General features: G+C 49.1%; 9 protein-coding genes across 9 annotated transcripts; 4 read left to right on the top strand and 5 right to left on the bottom strand.

The window, feature by feature from the left end:
- Positions 1-163: 163 nt before the first annotated feature.
- On the bottom strand, positions 164-908 carry N7455_007730 (uncharacterized protein; the record flags this gene model as incomplete). The annotated part of the gene is made up of 2 exons (XM_040958439.2): positions 164-362; positions 424-908. 2 exons carry the CDS (start codon positions 906-908, stop codon positions 164-166), a joined length of 684 nt encoding a protein of 227 aa, XP_040811075.2.
- A 748-nt stretch (positions 909-1,656) lies between these two features.
- On the top strand, positions 1,657-3,064 carry N7455_007729 (uncharacterized protein; the record flags this gene model as incomplete). Its single annotated transcript, XM_065605717.1, has 2 exons — positions 1,657-1,671; positions 1,724-3,064. The coding sequence occupies 2 exons, from the start codon at positions 1,657-1,659 to the stop codon at positions 3,062-3,064; spliced, it is 1,356 nt and encodes a 451-aa protein (XP_065460666.1).
- A 321-nt stretch (positions 3,065-3,385) lies between these two features.
- On the bottom strand, positions 3,386-8,089 carry N7455_007728 (uncharacterized protein; the record flags this gene model as incomplete). Its single annotated transcript, XM_065605716.1, has 5 exons — positions 3,386-4,647; positions 4,741-6,369; positions 6,455-6,572; positions 6,647-7,798; positions 7,853-8,089. 5 exons carry the CDS (start codon positions 8,087-8,089, stop codon positions 3,386-3,388), a joined length of 4,398 nt encoding a protein of 1,465 aa, XP_065460665.1.
- Positions 8,090-9,566: 1,477 nt separating this feature from the next.
- On the top strand, positions 9,567-9,926 carry N7455_007727 (uncharacterized protein; the record flags this gene model as incomplete). Its single annotated transcript, XM_040958420.2, has 1 exon — positions 9,567-9,926. The coding sequence occupies one exon, from the start codon at positions 9,567-9,569 to the stop codon at positions 9,924-9,926; it is 360 nt and encodes a 119-aa protein (XP_040811035.2).
- Positions 9,927-9,971: 45 nt separating this feature from the next.
- On the top strand, positions 9,972-11,056 carry N7455_007726 (uncharacterized protein; the record flags this gene model as incomplete). Its single annotated transcript, XM_065605715.1, has 2 exons — positions 9,972-10,262; positions 10,313-11,056. The coding sequence occupies 2 exons, from the start codon at positions 9,972-9,974 to the stop codon at positions 11,054-11,056; spliced, it is 1,035 nt and encodes a 344-aa protein (XP_065460664.1).
- Positions 11,057-11,523: 467 nt separating this feature from the next.
- N7455_007725 (40S ribosomal protein eS25) lies at positions 11,524-12,085 on the top strand (the record flags this gene model as incomplete). Its single annotated transcript, XM_065605714.1, has 4 exons — positions 11,524-11,526; positions 11,593-11,647; positions 11,790-11,999; positions 12,063-12,085. 4 exons carry the CDS (start codon positions 11,524-11,526, stop codon positions 12,083-12,085), a joined length of 291 nt encoding a protein of 96 aa, XP_065460663.1.
- A 263-nt stretch (positions 12,086-12,348) lies between these two features.
- Positions 12,349-13,278, bottom strand: N7455_007724 (putative heme/steroid binding domain protein). The gene is made up of 2 exons (XM_040958456.2): positions 12,961-13,278; positions 12,349-12,869 (listed from the first exon to the last, which is right to left on the bottom strand). The coding sequence occupies exons 1-2, from the start codon at positions 13,216-13,218 to the stop codon at positions 12,375-12,377; spliced, it is 753 nt and encodes a 250-aa protein (XP_040811032.2). The 5' UTR covers positions 13,219-13,278; the 3' UTR covers positions 12,349-12,374.
- A 235-nt stretch (positions 13,279-13,513) lies between these two features.
- Positions 13,514-14,536, bottom strand: N7455_007723 (GTR/RAG family Ras-related GTP-binding protein; the record flags this gene model as incomplete). The annotated part of the gene is made up of 3 exons (XM_040958544.2): positions 13,514-13,682; positions 13,734-14,417; positions 14,475-14,536. The coding sequence occupies 3 exons, from the start codon at positions 14,534-14,536 to the stop codon at positions 13,514-13,516; spliced, it is 915 nt and encodes a 304-aa protein (XP_040811025.1).
- A 1,689-nt stretch (positions 14,537-16,225) lies between these two features.
- N7455_007722 (uncharacterized protein) lies at positions 16,226-18,185 on the bottom strand (the record flags this gene model as incomplete). Its single annotated transcript, XM_040958438.2, has 5 exons — positions 16,226-17,009; positions 17,058-17,507; positions 17,571-17,864; positions 17,923-18,011; positions 18,078-18,185. The coding sequence occupies 5 exons, from the start codon at positions 18,183-18,185 to the stop codon at positions 16,226-16,228; spliced, it is 1,725 nt and encodes a 574-aa protein (XP_040811134.2).
- Positions 18,186-18,737: the final 552 nt, after the last annotated feature.

Genomic DNA, 18,737 nt, shown 5'->3' with positions numbered 1-18,737 from the left:
AATAAAAAAAGAGACAACATTGTGATTGACAACCCTTGAGCCCCCTTGCACGCCGATGATCAACGCTAGCTCGGTTCCTTGCCATTCCCTATTCAGATCCACTTCTGCCGGCTGAGTCCCGTTGCTCACCTCTAACATCAGGAGTTTAAGGTCCGTACTATATCTATTGCGAACGTTTTTGGGCTTTCTCCATTTGGGCGGCCCAACGGGTGTGCTTCTCAGCCAGGAAGTTTGACTTGTCTCGATACCCTTCTGCTCTCGCTCTGCTCTTGGCAACCTCTTTTTCGTGGGTTGCAATAGCATCTAGATTCTCATATGATTGAGGATACTTTTGAGCAAAGCCACCACGAGCTTGAGCGCCCCTATAGATGTAATTAGCTTTCAACCAGCATTTTTTGTTGTTCATGTCAATAGAAATATTACCTATTGCAATGAGCCGCCCAAGCTTCATTAGCAGAGATTCCAGCTTTGATCACTGTACTATCGTTTGGATGAGGCTTCGCTTTGCGGCCAACTGGCAGTTTATCTGCGAGACGAATGGCTTGGTCCTCCTCCTTGCGGTCACAAAGGGCATGATAATGGTCCCGCTCGGCTTTCATCTGCCTTGACCATTGTTTGGGTATCTTTTTAAAGGGGTCGGAATATTCGTGATGCTCTCTGGGTTGGTGGAACGAATGGGCACGGTCACGGAGATCTGGGTGGCCTGGGGGAATTTTTTCGCCATCTGCCCTTCGCTCATATATCTGCTCTTGCAGTGGTCCCTTCTGAAAGTGTGGACCGTACTTGCTCTGTTCAGGCTGAGCAGTTTTGCGCATCACTGGCTGTTGGCCGTATTCTGGGGTTTCGTATGGAGGCTCGGAGAGCTGCCTTTGGGCTTTCGAACGGGACTTTCCACTGAAAAGGCCCATAATTGCAGAGAAGGATTGGAACAAATATTTGTGTAGCACATCAACAGTCTTGAATAGTATAAGGATAATATATTTCTTCTGGGTCATGATATAGGGTTATATAGGGATTCGACAGACCCCCAAGTCATGCTCCTTCCTAGGAGTCCAGTCAACTTGAAATAGGTCAAAACATGGAACGTTTCACATCATCATTTACGCGCGGATGTTTAGGGCAAGTGATAGTAGTAATTGTGGCATTTTCGGAGACTTGCAAGGTTGTTGTTGTTTCGCTCTTGCGTTAGCTGTCCAAAGTGATGGGCATATGCAATAGGATAGGGGTGATACTCAGAAGCAATCATAAAATAGGCGCCAAGGGTAGTTCGGAGACAGCCCCCTTTCATTAGAAATGAGCGCTGTAAATAGATAGGTCCGCACATAAACGAATCAAAAGCACAATTGATATTCATGGCTGGCGGCAACACTTGCATACCTAGCGGCTTCAACCAATGCATGGCGCCAGAATTAGACTGATTGGCTCAGAGCGAACTTCCACTATATATCATTAAATGATTGGATGAAACACATTTGATTTTTAGTCGCGCGGCTTACTTAGTTCAGCGGTTGGCTAAAAATACATTGTGAAGCCGCTTTCCAACCTCCAGGGTAAGCCGCGGGGAACAGCCTTACGTAAGACCCCGCCAACTCCATGTAGATATCAGGTTATGCAGTCGCGCTGTTTTCCTTCTTCATAACATCGGACATTTATCATATGCTAATAAACATGGTAAGTTGCAAGCTCCAATTTTGAAGAAATATTATGCTAATGTTCTTTTAAGGCGAAACCGACATTAGAAGGACTCCCAACAGAGCTGCTCATTCTCATCTTACTTGAGATACCCGATCTAACTTCTCTCAAGTCCATCGTGCTTTCGTCGCCCATATTTCACCAAGCCTACCTTGCAGTGCGACAGGAAGCTCTATATCACATTGTCAAAGATCAATGGGGGATGCTTCTAGGAGATGCGGTAGCTGCTACACGGTCTCGTGGTCTCCTTTTCGCTGGTCAAAAGCGCGAAGCAATTGCGTTGTTAGATATCTGGCGTCGCAAAGAGGAGATCAGTAAGCTTGGCATGACTTCATCGAACCGGATAGATGAGCCTGGTAGCGTGGAAGAGATTCTACATCTATTCTATCTTAATAAGGTGTTCGATTTCTTTCTGGAAGATTATGCGAAAAACTTACCGCGACCTTACGCGAAGAATATACGGCTACCTCCGTGGCTGGAAGAGGCGAACATTCCATGGGAAATTCAATGGGAAACCTCAGTTCTCCCTATTAAGTTGTCTCGCACTGAAAAGCACCGGTTGCTCAGAGCTTTGTGTCGACTGCAAATTTACGCCAATATTTTTGGGCAACCTGAATGCCATAAGGGAGGGGCCTGGTTCCGCAACGATTGGAATACCAAGAAAGAAATCGACTCCTCTAAACCCGCCAGTGAAGAGGCGTGGCGGGTGTTCTTTGGGACGATACCCCCGTGGGAATATCACGAAATGGCCTGTGTGTGGGCATACTTCACGACGATGTTCGACCCTATTTACAAGGAAGTCACGGCCGGCCTACATGACCTTATGGAGAAACATATGAGGAAAGATAATTCGATATACCAATTTTTCGACTCGCTCCCTGAGGATGTAAGGCCTCCTTCGGGTGCTATGGAGAGTCTTCAAAGTCTTCAAAATCTTCCGGGTCGGTCCAAGTCACTTGCTTCAATGGGACCAGAGTTTGTTTATCGCCTTCTTCATGGGACACCATTGATTCGGCGCGATATGGTGAAACTTAATGCGGAGGACGATGTTCTGAGCACATTCCCTCCCTCCTGGCTGTGGGAGGAGGACAAGCTTCCTTTTCTTTATCCCGCAGACCGGCATGCTGTTCATAATTATGAGCAGCTCTGGTCAACATTGCCATCTTTCGAAAAACCTAATCTTGGGTGGAGAAGGATGCACTTGCTACCTCATACACCAGAACAAACGTTTGAAGATGCGATTGATTTGGAAGGTGGAGATGAAGCTTTATGGAGCTGGGGTTTTGCTATATTTGATGATGAACGATTGACGGCATGGAAAGCACCTTTATTAGAATATCGTTTGGCCCAGTTTCCTCACATTCCAGTTTAATTCATCCAGAAATGCTGCTCTGTCACATTGACTTCTTTTTCAACCATATGTATCTTATGCTTCCCATAGGTCCCAGTTAATTTTTTCAAGTGCTTATTCGCGCGGGCTTTCAGCATCTACCCGGTGCAGACGAACTACGATGATGCTATTGACTGGAGGTGCTCAGTGTGGAAATACATATGTACTTGCAATAGGTATATACCCGGTCATAAACCTAGGTCCCTATATACACCTGGCGCGAGGCCGGTAGTTTTTGCAGGGATCTTAGCCTTAAGCTTAAACAAGGCCAGAGGCACAAAGCCTATAGATGTAACATCCCCTCTAACTCGCCCCAAGATCCCAAAGCCTCTTAAACTCGCTATCTCGCTTCAGAAGAGCGCGAGGATTATCCCATTCTAAGAGTCTACCACCGCCCATGACAGCAACACGATCAAAGTCAACGACAGCACCAAGACGGTGCACAACGGCAATGACGGTGCAGCTGGCAAATTGCTCGCGCATGACGTCCCTGATGAACTTTTCGGACCGCTCGTCGACGTTGCTGCTCGCCTCGTCGATTAGGATGATCCGCTTGTCCGCCAGCATGGCCCGGGCAATGCACAAGAGCTGCCGCTGGCCCTGTGAGAGCCGGTCGGCATCCAGTAGGCTGTCTAGGCCCCCCAGACGATCTACGATATCGTCTATCTTGAGCCGGCGTAGGAATTGTACGATCTTGTCGTCGTTGGTTTGCTGCTGCTGCTGCTGCTGCTCTTCGTGCTCCTGTCCGTCCTGTTTTCGGTAAAGGGCGACAAGGTTGTCGCGGAGGCTTGTATGCTTTAGGAAGAAAGGGTGCTGTGGCACAACGGCGACTGCAGCGCGCACTGTCCGCCGTGGCAGCGTTGTGATGTCGACACCGTCGATCTTGATACTCGAACCGGGACCCACTTCGAGGAGGCGTAGGATACAGCCCAGGAGCGAGCTCTTACCACTCCCGCTGCGGCCACAGATGCCGACCTTGGCACCGGCGGGGATGTCGAGGCTCACGCCACGCAGGACGGGTTCGCCGCGGCCTCCCGCATCGTACGAGGCTACCAGATCCTGTATGGTAACGCGGCCGTGCGTCGGCCAGTTGTTAGGCACGGTACCTGTCTCTGTGGGTCGGTTCTCCGACTCAGTGTCGGTGCAGAACGTCTTGACGCGCGCGACAGCGCCAAACGACGTCTCAAGCTGTGTCCAGTCCTGGATTACGTGGGCCAGAGACTGGCCGAATGACATGATCTGCACGAAGGCCAGGGACACGTACTGCGGTGAGAGCTGCGCGCGCAGCTCCACGACCAGGACCATCATGACGGTCACGAGGACGGCGGTCATCAGGTCGAGTACGAGACCCAGCCAGCGCTGGATGCAGAAGAGTAGATAAAACGGTCTTTGCGAGGCGTCGAGAAGATCTAGGTACTGCTCGATGAAGCGCGACCCCCACGCGAACGCCCGCACCGTGGACAGGCCCTGGATGAGGTCGAGAAACTGCGTGAAGAGGGGAGATTTGGCTTCCAGATCAAACAGTCGGATCTGCCGAGACGTCCGCACGTAGAACTTTTGCAGCACTGTTGGCCCATAATAATATTAGCTTAGGTGTCAGTGCCATGATCTCTTTCGTCTCAAATTAGGTGGGCTTGGGGCGGGCTGTCAAAACTTACACCAACAGAAGGCCACGAAGGGCACAAGTGCGGCTGCAAAATACCCAGAAAAGACGCACATCAGGATGACCGACATGATTATGAGGGCGAAGTTGACACAGAAATCCACGAGAGCGAAGGGCAGCTCGGTGTCGACAACCGACATGTCCTGGCTGAAGCGATTCGTAGTGACTCCGACGTCGGTGCGCGAGAAGAAGGCCACAGGGGCATTCATGACGGAATTTAGAAGCCTAGCGTGGAGAACCTCGGAGCTCAAAGCCACCATCACGACCAGGAAAAAATAGGCAGCCCCTGTGATGCCCAAGACGGCGAAACCAGTGAGCGTGCCAAAGAGCCCGAGGTAGTAGTTATTGTTCGCTTGGCCGGATTCTTCTGCAGTTTCCGTCCAGAAGCTGAGTACGAGTGCCGTCATCCGGAAACCTCCCGAATACAGAATGGTGAGGGCAACGAACAGTATGGTGTGCCATACAGGGACGGAGCCAAAGTAATATCCATATGTGGCAAACTCGCCGAGGACCTTTCCGGGTGATTCAGAGTCATCGCTGTCCTGGTCAGTATCTTGTTTGGATCGGCCCTTGGGAACAGTCTCGTGGTGACGCTGCGCCGATGCTTTGGCTACATCCCGCGCGTCAATCGCACCGTTCTGCTCCACTGCCAGCCCATGCAGATAATCTGTATCGTATTGAAGTTGGGCAAATGAACCTTGGTGCACGATATGGCCGCCCACATCCAGAGCGACCACATGATCAGCGTAGGCGAGTCTATGGATGGCATTCGTGACACAAACCACAGTTATGCCCATCTGCCGGAAGAGACCCGTCTCGGCAAACAGATTCTGGAAGACGTGCTCCTCGGTCGCCGCATCCTGCCCTGCAAAGACATCGTCCAACAATACTGTCTTTTCCCTGGAGTAGACGGCTCGGGCCAAAGCGAGCCGCTGCTTTTGACCGCCGCTCAACGAAAAACCCGCACTGCCCGCCTTTGTCGCATCTCCATCGGCAAGCTCACCGATATCATGCTCCAGCCCGCACGCATGCACAACTTTGCTATACCATTCCGCATCGTAGCTGGCACTGCCTAGAATATTCTGGCGTATCGTCAGGTTCTGGATCCAGGGCTCTTGACTAACAAACGCAATGTTGCCGGGATCGGCATGGATGGAACCCGCTCGGAGAGGCACTTCTCCCAGAATGGCTCGCATGAGGGTGCTCTTGCCCGAGCCCACGGGTCCGACAACGAAAGTGAAGCAAGACCTGCGGATGTTGACGGTGATTTTGTTGAGGATGTCAGGCTTTCCGGGAACCCAGCCAAAACTGGCTCCTGATATCGCCACAAGCGTGTCTCCCTTCTCGTTGTCTTGACTTGGGTGATTATCCCGCTTGCTCAAGGGCAGTCTGTAATCGGTACAGCTTTCTGACAACAAGTAGTTTTGAATCCGAGAAAAGCACGCGAGGGCGGCACTGACGAATGGGATGGTACGAAACATGACAACCATGGGGTCCGACAAGAGGTATATCAGCGAGAGCGAGGTATAAGCAGAGCCGGTGTTCAATGGTTGGCCAGTGCTCTTGGAAATAATCACAAAGGTTACAAAGGTCGCTAAAGGGGCGGTGGTCGCCGTGTTCATTGCTGCTCGGCCAAAGTAGTCAGCAGCAGCGTCATGACGACACGTTAAAAACGCGGCACAGCAAGGGCCCATAACTCAGGGACTTACCAATGAAGGTCTGTATAGCCAACAGTCTACGATACTGCTTGGACAAGTCCAGCTCTGATACACGGAGGTTCTGGATCATATTCGCGACAATATCTGACAAGCCAAGCATTTTGACTTCCTGCAGCGAACCGATTAGTGTTGTAGTCCGTCATCAAGAATAGGTATTATCAGCCGTTCCCGCTGGATCCTAACCTTCATGGATGCGAGGACGGAAGCCGTTACATCGACCCGCGTTTGGATGCCCCTCATCCATCTCTTCTTGGCCAAGCCAATGAACCGGGCAAGATGCAACATGCCAGTAGTGGCAATTATTGCTACAACAATCGGGGCCAGCGCGGAAAGGCCAAGCTGCCTGTATAGGAGAAATATGGCGACTGCAGACTCGATTGGCGAGGCCCAAAGTTCGTGCAAGGTTGCGGCGCTTTGACAGATACTTTCGGTGTCCGTGGACATGAGCGATACCGCCACGGACTCGTCGAGGGCTGTACTGCTGAGATCCAACGTCTTGGTGTAGATTAAACTGCAGAGACTGCCGCGAATTGAAGTGACAAATCGATATGTCATCTGGTAATAAAAGCCGTTCGAAATTGCCTGCCCAAGGAAGACCAGCAACCATGCGCCCGTCAGTCCCCATCCAATTGCATCCGACTGCGACGAATCGGCCGTCCAGGACGTCGTCCTGGTAATGAGAAAGGGAAGCGTGTACTTGAAAGCTGCCAATGCAAGCCGGGGTGCCACGCCAGCCAGGAAGATATACTTGGTGGCCCACAACGTGGAGAAAGCCAAGGCATGGCGGTTGGACTGGTTTGATGAACCAAATGAGGTTCGAGCTTTTGGCAGTAGTGTTCGTGCCGCTAGAATGTCATGAATGGGGAGCAGATCATGATTGGTGAGGGAGCGAGCGAACCCGGTTCGCATCAATGAATTTAGCCACCAGAAGACACTCCGGGCCAGTATACCACTGGTTGCTTCTGGGGAGAGATGCTGGTATTGGGACAGAAGTATAGGTCTCTTTTCCCAAGCCTCCGAGCTCAAGACTAAGAGTTTAATCGCAACGGTTGAGGTGAAGAGGCGCGAGATAGTAGAGTCGTGGTCGGCAAGCCATAGAGTTCTAGCTACGACACAGTCAAAGAGCAAAGTAAAGAGTAAATAAACGTTGATGATGGTTGATGGTCGCACCGAGCGCGCATGCTCGGCGTGGGACAGGAACAAGAGCAAAAATCCATCGACGAAAGCAAGCACGGCGGCTGACGTCCGCAACGGAGAGAAAGGCCACTTCTCTGCATTGAGAGCCCAATACACCAAGGCCCCAAGTTGTAAAGCTGTGTAGACGCCGATCAACCCCTGCAGTTACTAAACCAGTCAGTAATTGTTTGTTCTCTTTTTTATTGCGGACACAATGGACCCAGAAAAAAGTCTATAGTTTCGGGGACGGGGGTTATTACGTGCCACTTTCACTATTGGTCGATGGCTTTTGGCGACCTTGTGAGGCTGTCTCACGAGCCAGAAGAGACGCTGTAGGGCCACAACCAGAAAGAGTGCGGAAGGGACGATGCCGAGAACGGCGTCCTCGAAGGCGGGCGTAAAGTCGAAAGCGCCGGTGCTAACAACGGCAAACCGAGCTTCGGTTGCCATTTCTAACCTCTCAAGAGTCAGGAGAACCACTTAGTTATATATATCCCCTTGAAGCCTTAGCAAAAAAACACTTCAGCACTTACATCCTGGGAGAGGTGTTCATAGTTATGCTACGGGGAATACTAGGCTGGGTTGCGCGATGTGAAGGAATCTGGTGCAATATTACGCCTTACCGGCTTCGTAAGTTCTACGTCCAGCGCGATAAAAGCGCTTCGTCAACAGGAGAAAAAGAGCAAGAATTCCGCGAGTAATGTGGGCACTTTTTTTCTCAGAGCAATAAAAATCAAGATCAAGAGAACAACATCAAGTATCCATCGGGATGTACATATGTACGGAGTACGTTGGGCGGCCTCGGCTTCGGCCAAGAGCGGGGCCAGGCCGGCAAGGCCCCCGGGGTCGGACCTGGCAAGCTTGGGCCAACATCCGGCCCCTGAGTACGGGCGAATAACCTTGGAACCTTGGAAGTATGTTCCAAGGTTACATGTAGAAAAGATAGAATATCCTTTTTTACCGCCCTCCTATATATCTAAAAAGACATCTAAAAAGCATTTAAAAAGACAGCGTAAAAGATATCCTAAAAGGCATTTAAAACGTAGCTCAAAAGACATCTCAAAAGACATATAACAACCTTGGAAGGCCGTATAAGCGGCTGGGGGGCAGATCAGCGCTTATGTAATACTCAGTGACCCTGCCCAGGAGTGGATCAGAGCGCTCAGGGGCGTGTTCATATCTACTCAGTGGGCAAAAGGCAGCAAGGCCTTAGCACCAAAACGGGAAAGGGAAGTGGGAGGCTTCGCCTGGAACAGCGTCAAAGATGGCAGGCAGGTATGGTGTCATTCAAAACACCGATTGTTCCAGTATTTTTAGCATAGATACCTTAGCTTTAGGGGCATTAAATCATTTGGATCATTATCACCCTCAAAGGAAATCCAGTCATACAATGTACAGGTAAGGTCCTAGCTTCCGTTTTATTTTAGAATCCGGTTTCATGTCTTATATCTCATACTCTAACACATATAGTCACTCCTTGGGTGTATATCCGCCCGGGATTTGAGTACAAAGAATCATTGAAGAATAATCGAAGTTAAAGAAAGGCCCTCGCTAATCAAAATGACTCTCTTTATAAATGGCGGGCTTTGACAACTGCTACTCTTATTGTCCACGGAGTAATCCACAATCTATTCCTGGAACACATTCATTGAAGATACAACAACGCTCAGTTTCTTTCACCGAGCCCCTTACCATGCAAGCCATTGCTTCTATGTGAGTGACATGTGGCATGGATAAGGAAGAAGACTTAGGGAAAGAAAATCCCCCATATAATGCCTGACTTCGACTTGGAAAGCCCTCTCTTCATAACAACTTACCAATTCCCAATTTCAGTCTGATTTCTTGAAGATACCAATCACATCTACACGGACTTCCCCTGGCAGCGTCCAACAACGGTGACTATGGGGCATCTTTCGTCTGTTTCCGAATGTGTTCGGGGAATCGCTCAGGCAATCGCTTCAATCTCGTCCTCAATCGTGGATCATTCAGGCTGAAACGACGACGTGGAAATGACGATTCTGACGAGGAGGAGGATGATGATGATGATGTTGATGATGATTTGGATTACATAGAATACGAGGCAGTATTGGAAAGGGTGAAGGTGAAGTATATCGGCAAACACGTGGCCGCGATTCGCGCGAGGATTCAACCAAGTCATAGGAAGAAGATTCCTGTCGTTGAGGTTGGGCCTCACACTCTCCATGCGGATGACGTTTTATATAATGTAAAGTTTGCTGATGGGGTTCAATGGATGCTCAAAGTCCCAGCTATCGGAACCTCTGATTAATTCGACAAAAACGATGCCGAGGCCCTTCGCTTAGAAGCATTGACAATGATCATGTTGCGACTTGAAACAACTATTCCAGTCCCCGAGGTCTTTTCGTGCGACAATACATGCAAAAACAAGCTCAAACTTCCTTATATTCTCATGGAGTTCATCGACGGTCGGCCTTTGATGGATGCATGGCATGACCGGGAATCTCCAAAAGAAGTTGTACAGGCGCGGCGTACACGCTGTCTGCAGGACATTGCTGCTGCGTATCTTCAACTGTCAAAGTACAGGTTCAACGAACACAAGCCCTTGAGATTTGACGACCAAGATCGCCTTATTGGTGTTGTGCCAGTAAAGGAAGACCCATTCTCAGGCCTCAAGGCGGCTATCATCTGGACCAGTGGGGGAAAGATGAGTTTATACTTCAAAATGAGTTGTTGAAGCTTCTTCGGATGTTTGCCGACTGGACCCCAGAGCCAATTGCTGGAAAGTCATTCGTTATGACCCATCCAGACTGCAACATCTTCAACTTCATTGTCTCAGATGATGGTTCTGTGCGGGGAATCCTCAACTGGCACAACACACAAGCCGACCCACCGAGTATAGGGAATGAGGCGTATCCACTATGGCTGATGCGCGACTGGGATCCGAGCATATACGGTTGGACCGAAGAGATGGAACATGGAAAGGAACAGTGTTGGGAAGACTCACCGGACACGCTGGAGTTCTATCGAAATGTCTATGCGCAATGTATCGCGAGTCTGCGGCCAGAAAGCGAGAACGCCAAATTGACCCGCAATTCCCCTCTCTTCATTCATCTTATGATGGCAATGCAAGGGTCGATGTTTAGCATGGGCACGGCCAACAAAATCTTCAACGAAGTTATGAAGCGAGTGGAGAAGAACGAGGGTCACAGCTGGCCATTCAACCCATCCAACAACGATAAAAAGCACAACAATGACAGCGAAAATAGTGCTTCTTCCAAAGAAAAGCATGCGACAGGCCAAGACAATTCGCCCAACATGACCGAGGACGAAGCGGAACATGGTGGTATCGAAGCAGACATTGATGAACAAGATGAAGATGAAGTTAATATTTGTGAATTTATCAGGGCTTTGGACAGAAATGGTCTATGTGAGCATTAAGAAAAGCTTCTCAAGGCGGGTTTTCATGCATTATTCTCCTAGTTAGCTTCGAGGTTGTGCCTGGGTGGTGTCCGATGTATGTAGTGGTGATGCACAATGACTTCAAAGACTGAAGTTGTCAAGCATCATTATTGATTTTGGAGAAAAGGTGGGGGTAGTTGCTTAAAAACTATAGAAAAATAAAGATTGGGTTCTTTCCTTTCTTCCCAGATCGTCTCTTCTATTCTCCAGTAGCATCTCAAAAATGATATATTGGTTTGTCGTAAAATATAAGAGACACCTCAGGCAGAATTTATCCGGGATGATGTCAGCGATATTATATAATCAAATACGTCAGCCAATAACAACATCCAGACTAACCGATCAAGGGCTTAGGGCTCACCTCAGTCACGCCCCACTGCCTTTTCGCACTTGAGCGGCTTCTGGACGTCGCCCTCTTCCTTTGAACATCCACCTCATCCGACAAAATGGTGAGTTCCCCAGCATCCCAATATACAACCGAAAGACACCAATACTAATCGAAATGTGACGAACAGGCGCCCGCAGCAACCGGAGGCAAGAAGCAAAAGAAGAAGTGGTCCAAGGGCAAGGGTACGCAATCACCACCAACCATGCGATCGTGACGATTTCCGCCGAGTTCCCACAAGACACGAAAGAAATCGTTGGACGAGCTGGGGATACGAAATCAAACACCGAGAAGCAACATTTTACTAACATGTCTTTCGCCCTACAGTCAAGGACAAGGCCCAGCACGCCGTCGTTCTCGACAAGGCCACCAACGACAAGCTTCAGAAGGATGTCCAGTCCTACCGTCTGATCACTGTCGCCACCCTTGTCGATCGTCTTAAGATCAACGGCAGCCTTGCCCGCCAGGCTCTCAACGATCTTGAGGCTAACGGCCAGATCAAGAAGGTCGTCGGTCACTCCAGCCTGAGCATCTACAGTGCGTTCCTCTTCAGAATCCCCTCCATCTCGAATTTGCAATACTGATTACCTTTCTCATTAGCCCGTGCCGTCACCGCCGAGTAAACGTCTCGTCTCTCGTCTTTTCTCGCGGTTTTCTTTTCCTTGCTACGAATGATATCATTTACCATGGGAAGCCCGGCTGGGCATGATGCATAGTGGATTAACGTCTGACTCTTGAAGAGTGTGGAACATTCGCACTCTTGGCCTACGTCAGGTAGTGCGAACTGAATCAAAAAATCTACAAAACTTCATGAAAAGGACATGCGTCATATTTCCGTAGACTTCTGATCGACATCTACCTGCTGCACTATCCACACCAACACAGCACAAAAAGAAAACACAAAAAGTAGTCCTACGACTTTTCCGCCATCGCACTCCTCTTCGGTCGCTGCTTCTGCGCACTCTCACAAAGCGGCCACGGCTCTCCTTCAACACCTCCATCCTCAACCACAACCCTTCCAGCCTCAAAATACTTCACGTGGTTCGCAAAGAATCCACTCCATCTCTTCACAGTCGCTTCAACCCGCGCTCTGGCAGCCCGTAACTCCTTCTCGCGACGGATTTTCTTCTCCGCAGACGTCACAGCTTCCTCGATATCCTCAACGGGAAGGAACATAATCTCGACACCGCGCATGTCGTTCGTAAGATCCTCCTTAAAGCATCCTGTGACAAAAGCGCGCGTTGCGTCCCGTCCTGCAAAGAAGTTGTAACTCCCGCCCGGTCCGTAGATCATGCGGTTTGCTGAGACGTCGAAGACGGTCCCGTTCACGGCGACGTAGAGGGGGAGATTGGTGTCTGTGCCGTTGTAGAGGGATAGTTGGCTTGGTGTCAGGGTAACAGGGCCTTGCTTTATTTTTTGAAATATATGTGTTAGCTTGAATTGTGACGTGACTTTTATTTTTCCTTTTTTGTAAACTCGAGGACTGGGAGTTGCATACCACCCACTGCTTCACCACCGGCCACCGTGTATACCATGGTCTGTAACCAAACAGTACAGACTCGGAGGAAGTCATGTAATAGGAGAGACCACCGCAGGCAATCAGTAGGGTCACAATCACGCGGATTATGTCCAGCACGCTTATATCGCGGTCTTGATCGGTTTCATCGTTGCCGGAGTGCGGTTTGGAATTTGGTTCTTTGTCCGGCCCATTGCTGGACTTTGACGTGGCTGTTGGTCGCTGGCGGAGTTCTGACATTTCTCCTGGATGTGTGTCGATTGAGGAGTTGTAAGATCATACGATGACCATTTGGATTGTTGTTATTGGAGTTGCACAGGTGGAGGACTTGGCTGACAAAACCCGAAGTCCAGCCCCGAGTGGACTATCCACAACTTCACATTTACAATGGAATACGATGTGCATTATCAATCCAATTTCTAACTATTTCTCCAAGCTGCATTCGTCGCTAAAGATACAAGAGGCTTGAATTCATAACAAGAAATACACCCAGCTTTTTAGTTCTAACGTCAAATTTGCCTCCATTTAATTTCCATCATTTGTTTGCAGTTGCAGAATCCCCTTCTTGGGCCGCGGACCCTTCTTCCCAGCTACGCGAGAAAACTTCGTTCAGGGCGTCTTGGAAGGTACGACAGTTCATGTCAATCAGACCTCGCTTGTCCTTGGCTTCGGGGTTGCGAATCACCGACACTAGACAGAGATACCTGTAGAAGAAGGTCAGTATATATAATCAACACACTCGTTGAGAGACTTACTTGTTCATCTCCATCAAATGGATCATGGTCTGATCATGCAACACCACATGGCTTTCGGCTTCTTGGATTTGGTCGCCCAGTCGCTTGCGAACTGGGTGATCCCAAGAATACAACTCGGAGATATCGACAATCACATCGATATAATCAGAGCACATCTCATAGCAAGCCATGTCCACAGGTCGGGTGTCGGAAGCGATATAAATTTTACTCAGAACGTCGAAGAGGTATGTCTTTTCAAAACCACAGTTGTTGGCGAGGGTGTTGATGAGGTTCTCGAGTGTAGATAAGTTGGGGATCAGCTTCTGGATCACTTTGCTGAAGGCTTCAAAGACAGAGTAATCGTAGATGGAAGTGAGATAGTAGTGCACGGGCGCATTCTCATATCCAGCGTCACTGAGCTCGTCGGAGATGCGCTGCACAATGTCCTGGAATGTGTCGGTGCGGTACTCGTCTGACAGTCCATCGACCTTGTGGATGAAGACTTCAATGTTGATGCCGGGATAGAATTGCTGGACAGTCAATATGGTGCGGTTGAGCCGCGCCACCGAGTCCAAGTAGTCATCCTGTGCGTCGATCACCCAAACCAGAGCGCCCAGGCTGCCGAATATATCCTCGAGGTCGAAGGCGGACTCAAAGTATTCGAGTTGACCCGGGAAATCCCAGACTTGGAAATCCATAAAAGAGCTGCAGACTCCATGTTAGCGGAAATCGCATTGAGCATGTTCTTTCTTTGGAACTTACTGGATCGAGTCCTTCTGGATCCGGGTCGTAGACTCCAAGAAGAGTGTCTCGTTCGGCGGCATCTTATGGAATACCACACTAGCAATGGATGACTTACCACTCCTGGTACATAGTTAATACCTCCGCTGTGTGAGAGGGGGTAGAGAAATCTTGCCGGCGGAGTCCCATTAGAAGAAGACGAGGTTTAACATCAGGGCCTTTGGTGTTAGGCACGGAGGCCGATTTGGCCCGAGTTGGCGCAGTCACTTGGCTGTTTCCCTGTAAATTATCCAGAAGGCTTAGCTCGGCTTCAGTCTTATGGAACGGAATTTCACGCCGTCGCTTCCAAAAATTAAACTCACGTCCTATAAAAGGACCATGAGGCCGCCTCACGCGGGCTACCGGTGAGTCGGACATTTAATCAAACAAAAGGGGCATGCATTTTGGGATTGGTGAAGCAAGAGACAGCTTATGGTTATCAGGATGGAAGATTCAAGAGCTAGGGGCAGGATGGAATAAATCAACACATCACATGTTTGGGAGAAATAAGGCATTGGGCAGTCAGCGAACCCAACCAGGCTACTATCCCTTAACAAGGAAAGGCCCGAGGCTGAAGATGGAGACCCGTAGATGGCATTATCTTGCAACGGGCCACTGTGACAGCAGCCGTGACAGAACAAAATTGGAATTCCATGTTGCTTGCCTATTCTGGGCCCATTTGGCTGCCTAGAAAGGTCTGTGGTGCTTCTTCATCCCCTGGGAGATAGCAAAAAGGGTCCGGAACCAAGCAGCTGTCTCACAATGGCCCGTGCATGGATGCAGCGAAACACGGTAACTAACCGAGCTTCACCAAATGACCCAGCCGTAGTTCGGGGCAATATAGGGAGGAAGGATCGAGGATATGTGTTTGGGGGGAAGAAGAGTTTCTTACCTCCATTGAACGGGCAGACATCTAGACATGGGATGTTAGACTCTGGGGTATGCATTAAGAATGGGTTGGGTGTACTTACTACGCAATTTATTTTGTATTAGACAGGGATAATCAGGCCAATGTAAGGTTAAAATTCCTCCGTTATCACGAAGAAGAATGGTGAAAGGAACCGGTCGAGCTCAATTTAACAGCAAAGAGCGACTGTTGACATCTGCATGTGCTAATCTCGCCTAGGACGGAAGCCGCAAGGTTCCCAGAGATTGCCTGGGATGGTGGTACAGAGTCGGATGTCTGCAGTCAGGCCTGTATCATTGTCTCAGGGTTGGGAAATTCAATTCACGGCGGAGCAGGGTGGGTTGAGGCGATCGTTGGGTAACCGTTGTGCTGTCCGAGGAGTGCGGGGGTTGGAGTAGCTCGGAGCTAGGAAGCGAGACGAAGCGCGGTCGGGCCGGATATGCAACGCGCACGATAGCGCGGCAAGTAATCTAAAAGAGTTTGTTCAAAATATGTAGGGCTTTCTTTGATTTGAAGGAGTATTTCTTATGGAATTGTGGTAAGGAGGAGAGGACGGGGGAAGAGGAAGAGCAGGACCAAGGAGCCGTTATCTTTGAGCTTCTATCTTATCGGTTCTAATCTGTCACAGACCGCCTGTTGTATTCTGCCACTATATTACCGCCTCATCCGGGGCTATCAACCTCTTATGTTCTAACTCCATTTATGATGCTTTGCCAAGGCCGCAGCAGATGGCTCAATGGACTACTCAAGAATTGAGGGTTGACCCTTAAACACATTGATGGAATTGAATAGGAATAACTTTTTTTTATCATTAACCTCGACAAGTTCATGCGGCAACCATCCGGCGGCTGTGTCCATGAGCATGTTTAGTCCCATGCTGATGACCCAGATAATCGCTGATTCGGTGCTTCCCCTGATCCTGCTTCTCTTCCTCTTCTTCTTCTTCCTCTTCATCGGCTTCGAGTGCAGGCCACTCTTCCCAACCATCTTCCCACATTTTTGCTAACTTATCGGACTTCTCGTCTCTGCTCATTTTCTTGTTCTTCATCACCTTCTCCCACTTCTTCATATCCTTATCATCCAGAAGGCATTCATCCAATAAAGCACTGATCTTGACGGTGTCAATACCTTCTCCGATAAACACTAGTTCCTGACGACGATCACCCCAGGGACCTTGGAAATCATTCTGGATGGATTCCCGCACATCGTCGTCTTCTGGCCAATCCGCATCGGGGACTTCAGCAAACCAAGGTCCACCGCATCCAAGAGTCAGCATACCGCCTGCTTGACTCCATTCGCCAAATTGCCAAGGCCTGGTTGTGAGCCAGAAGAAGCCCTTGGAGCGGAGAACCGGACCAAAGGCCGGGTTGGTACGTTTGTTGTTCAGAATGACCGCCGGGTCAGGCTGCTCAAAGTCTTCCACTGACCCGGAGTCGGAGTCTGTATCCATTGCATCTTCGTTTTCCTCGTTTTCCTCATCTTCCTCGTCACCTTCTTCTTCTTCCACTTCATTGTTCTGGAGAATAATGAACTTGTCGTTGAGAAGAGCGAAGAGGCGGCGCGAATGGAAGGGTCGACGAGCAGTGTATACGAAGTTGTTGATACCGTACCTACATCGGTGAGTAAATTATTCACAAATAAAGAACTGGCAAACTTACTCCAAGGTCTCTGGTTTCGGTGCCATCCGGTCCCCGTTGCCTGTCGTCTGTATCGTCATTTCGTGTAGACTCTGCAGCCACCCGGGCCCAGAAGCAGCACGGATAAAATCAAATTTGTTTGTGTTGATGATTTCCCGGACATCTATTTGAGAGTAACTTGACTCGATGATCTTTGCGACGGGGTTCAATAGCTTCAGCAAATGCATGAGCTTATCGCGTGTTGCTTGGTCAACTGTCTCGACCTTGTTGAGAATCAACACATCAGCGAACTCAATCTGATCCACCATGAGATCAGATATTGTGCGCTCGTCCTCAGGGATGATCTCTTCTTTCCCATAGCGGTCAGAGAGGAACTCTGCTGTGTCGAAGCTGGAAAGCAAGTTGAAGGCATCAATCACGGTGACAGTAGTGTCTAACCGAGCCATTGTGTGCAAGCCACCTAGTTCCACACTATGTCAAGACACGTCAGGAAGTTCAGCATAAGAGAAGATGTGTGTGGTGGAGAGACAATACATTTCGTTCAGGATCTTCTTTGCGTCGACATCGTCATTGGCAATCTGATCTTCAGCCTCCAGCATAGCCGAACTAAACTCAGCCGTGAAAGTCTCAGCCACTTGCATAGGCTCGCTGATACCAGTTGATTCAATGATGACATAGTCAACTTCATTTCGTTTGGTCAAAGCTGCCAGTTCAGCCAGCAAGTCTCCACGAAGAGTGCAGCAGATGCATCCATTTTGAAGTCGGATGAGCTTCTCAGTTGTCTGTGAGACTTTGTGGTTTTGGATGAGGGTAGCGTCGATGTTCAGCCTAATGGAACGAAGCAATTAGCTTACATCCTATGTTCTCCGTTCAATGTGAAACTCACTGGCTCATATCGTTGACGATGACAGCAACCCGTAACCCATGATCAGGGGACTTGAGGATGTGTTTGAGGAGTGTTGTCTTGCCGCTTCCCTATACATGGGTGTCAGAATCCCTGGACATGATTCAAAAGTTGATACAATTGCTGTTGTTTCATACCAGGAAGCCTGAAAGCAAGGTGACAGGCATCTGCCGTGTCTTGGGCTTTTCCTCCACGGGAGCCGGGACATTGTAAGAAACCGAGTCTCTTCCGGAATCAATGACCATAGTGAATGTGGGTAACTTTTGGGGTTGGTTATACAAAGCAAGAAAGAAGAAAGAGAAGAAATATAGGCTAAACCTCTAGGAGTTCTACAGTATCACATTATATAGCATCTTCTCTCCCAGGCCACCGTCTCCAAGTTCCTCACGCCCTAACGCTCTAACGCTGCCGGTTGCATTTCTGATGTAGTACAAATGTCAATACAGGTCCTCCAAGGTTGATACTATACCAGTGGAGCCATAGCTTGTCCAATGAAGTGTATGATTTGAAATGACGATGGTAATTGCTGTGTTATAAGTGGCCAGCGTGAATCGTCCGCAAGGTACCTGGCTGGCGCCGTTGACTTTCACGGTCCTCATTTGACGACATTGGTTTTGAAAATCGGTATTAGAGGGCTTGTGATTGGGTTTTGGTTGGTTTCTTCCAAGGCTGTGTTGAAAATCCAAGTTAATTTGTTATAAGAAAGCATTGCAATTCAGACTACTTCTAATATATATTCATCCTCTAAACCTATATACGAACCATAGAATCGAGAAGAACCTAACGTTTTACGCTAC

The sequence above is a fragment of the Penicillium solitum genome (assembly GCF_028829755.1).
Source record: "Penicillium solitum strain IBT 25940 chromosome Unknown utg000005l_segment0_segment0, whole genome shotgun sequence".
Taxonomy (NCBI): Eukaryota; Fungi; Ascomycota; class Eurotiomycetes; order Eurotiales; family Aspergillaceae; genus Penicillium; species Penicillium solitum.
This window is presented reverse-complemented; position numbering and strand designations above follow the sequence as displayed.

What these genes read in the sequence shown, in the direction of transcription:
- N7455_007724 (XM_040958456.2), bottom strand. Translation starts at nt 13,218, where the DNA reads ATGTCAGAACTCCGCCAGCGACCAACAGCCACGTCAAAGTCCAGCAAT. An exon ending in CGGTGGTGAAGCAGTGGGTG is followed by an intron (nt 12,870 to 12,960) that starts GTATGCAACTCC and finishes CAAAAAATAAAG; the next exon opens with CAAGGCCCTGTTACCCTGAC.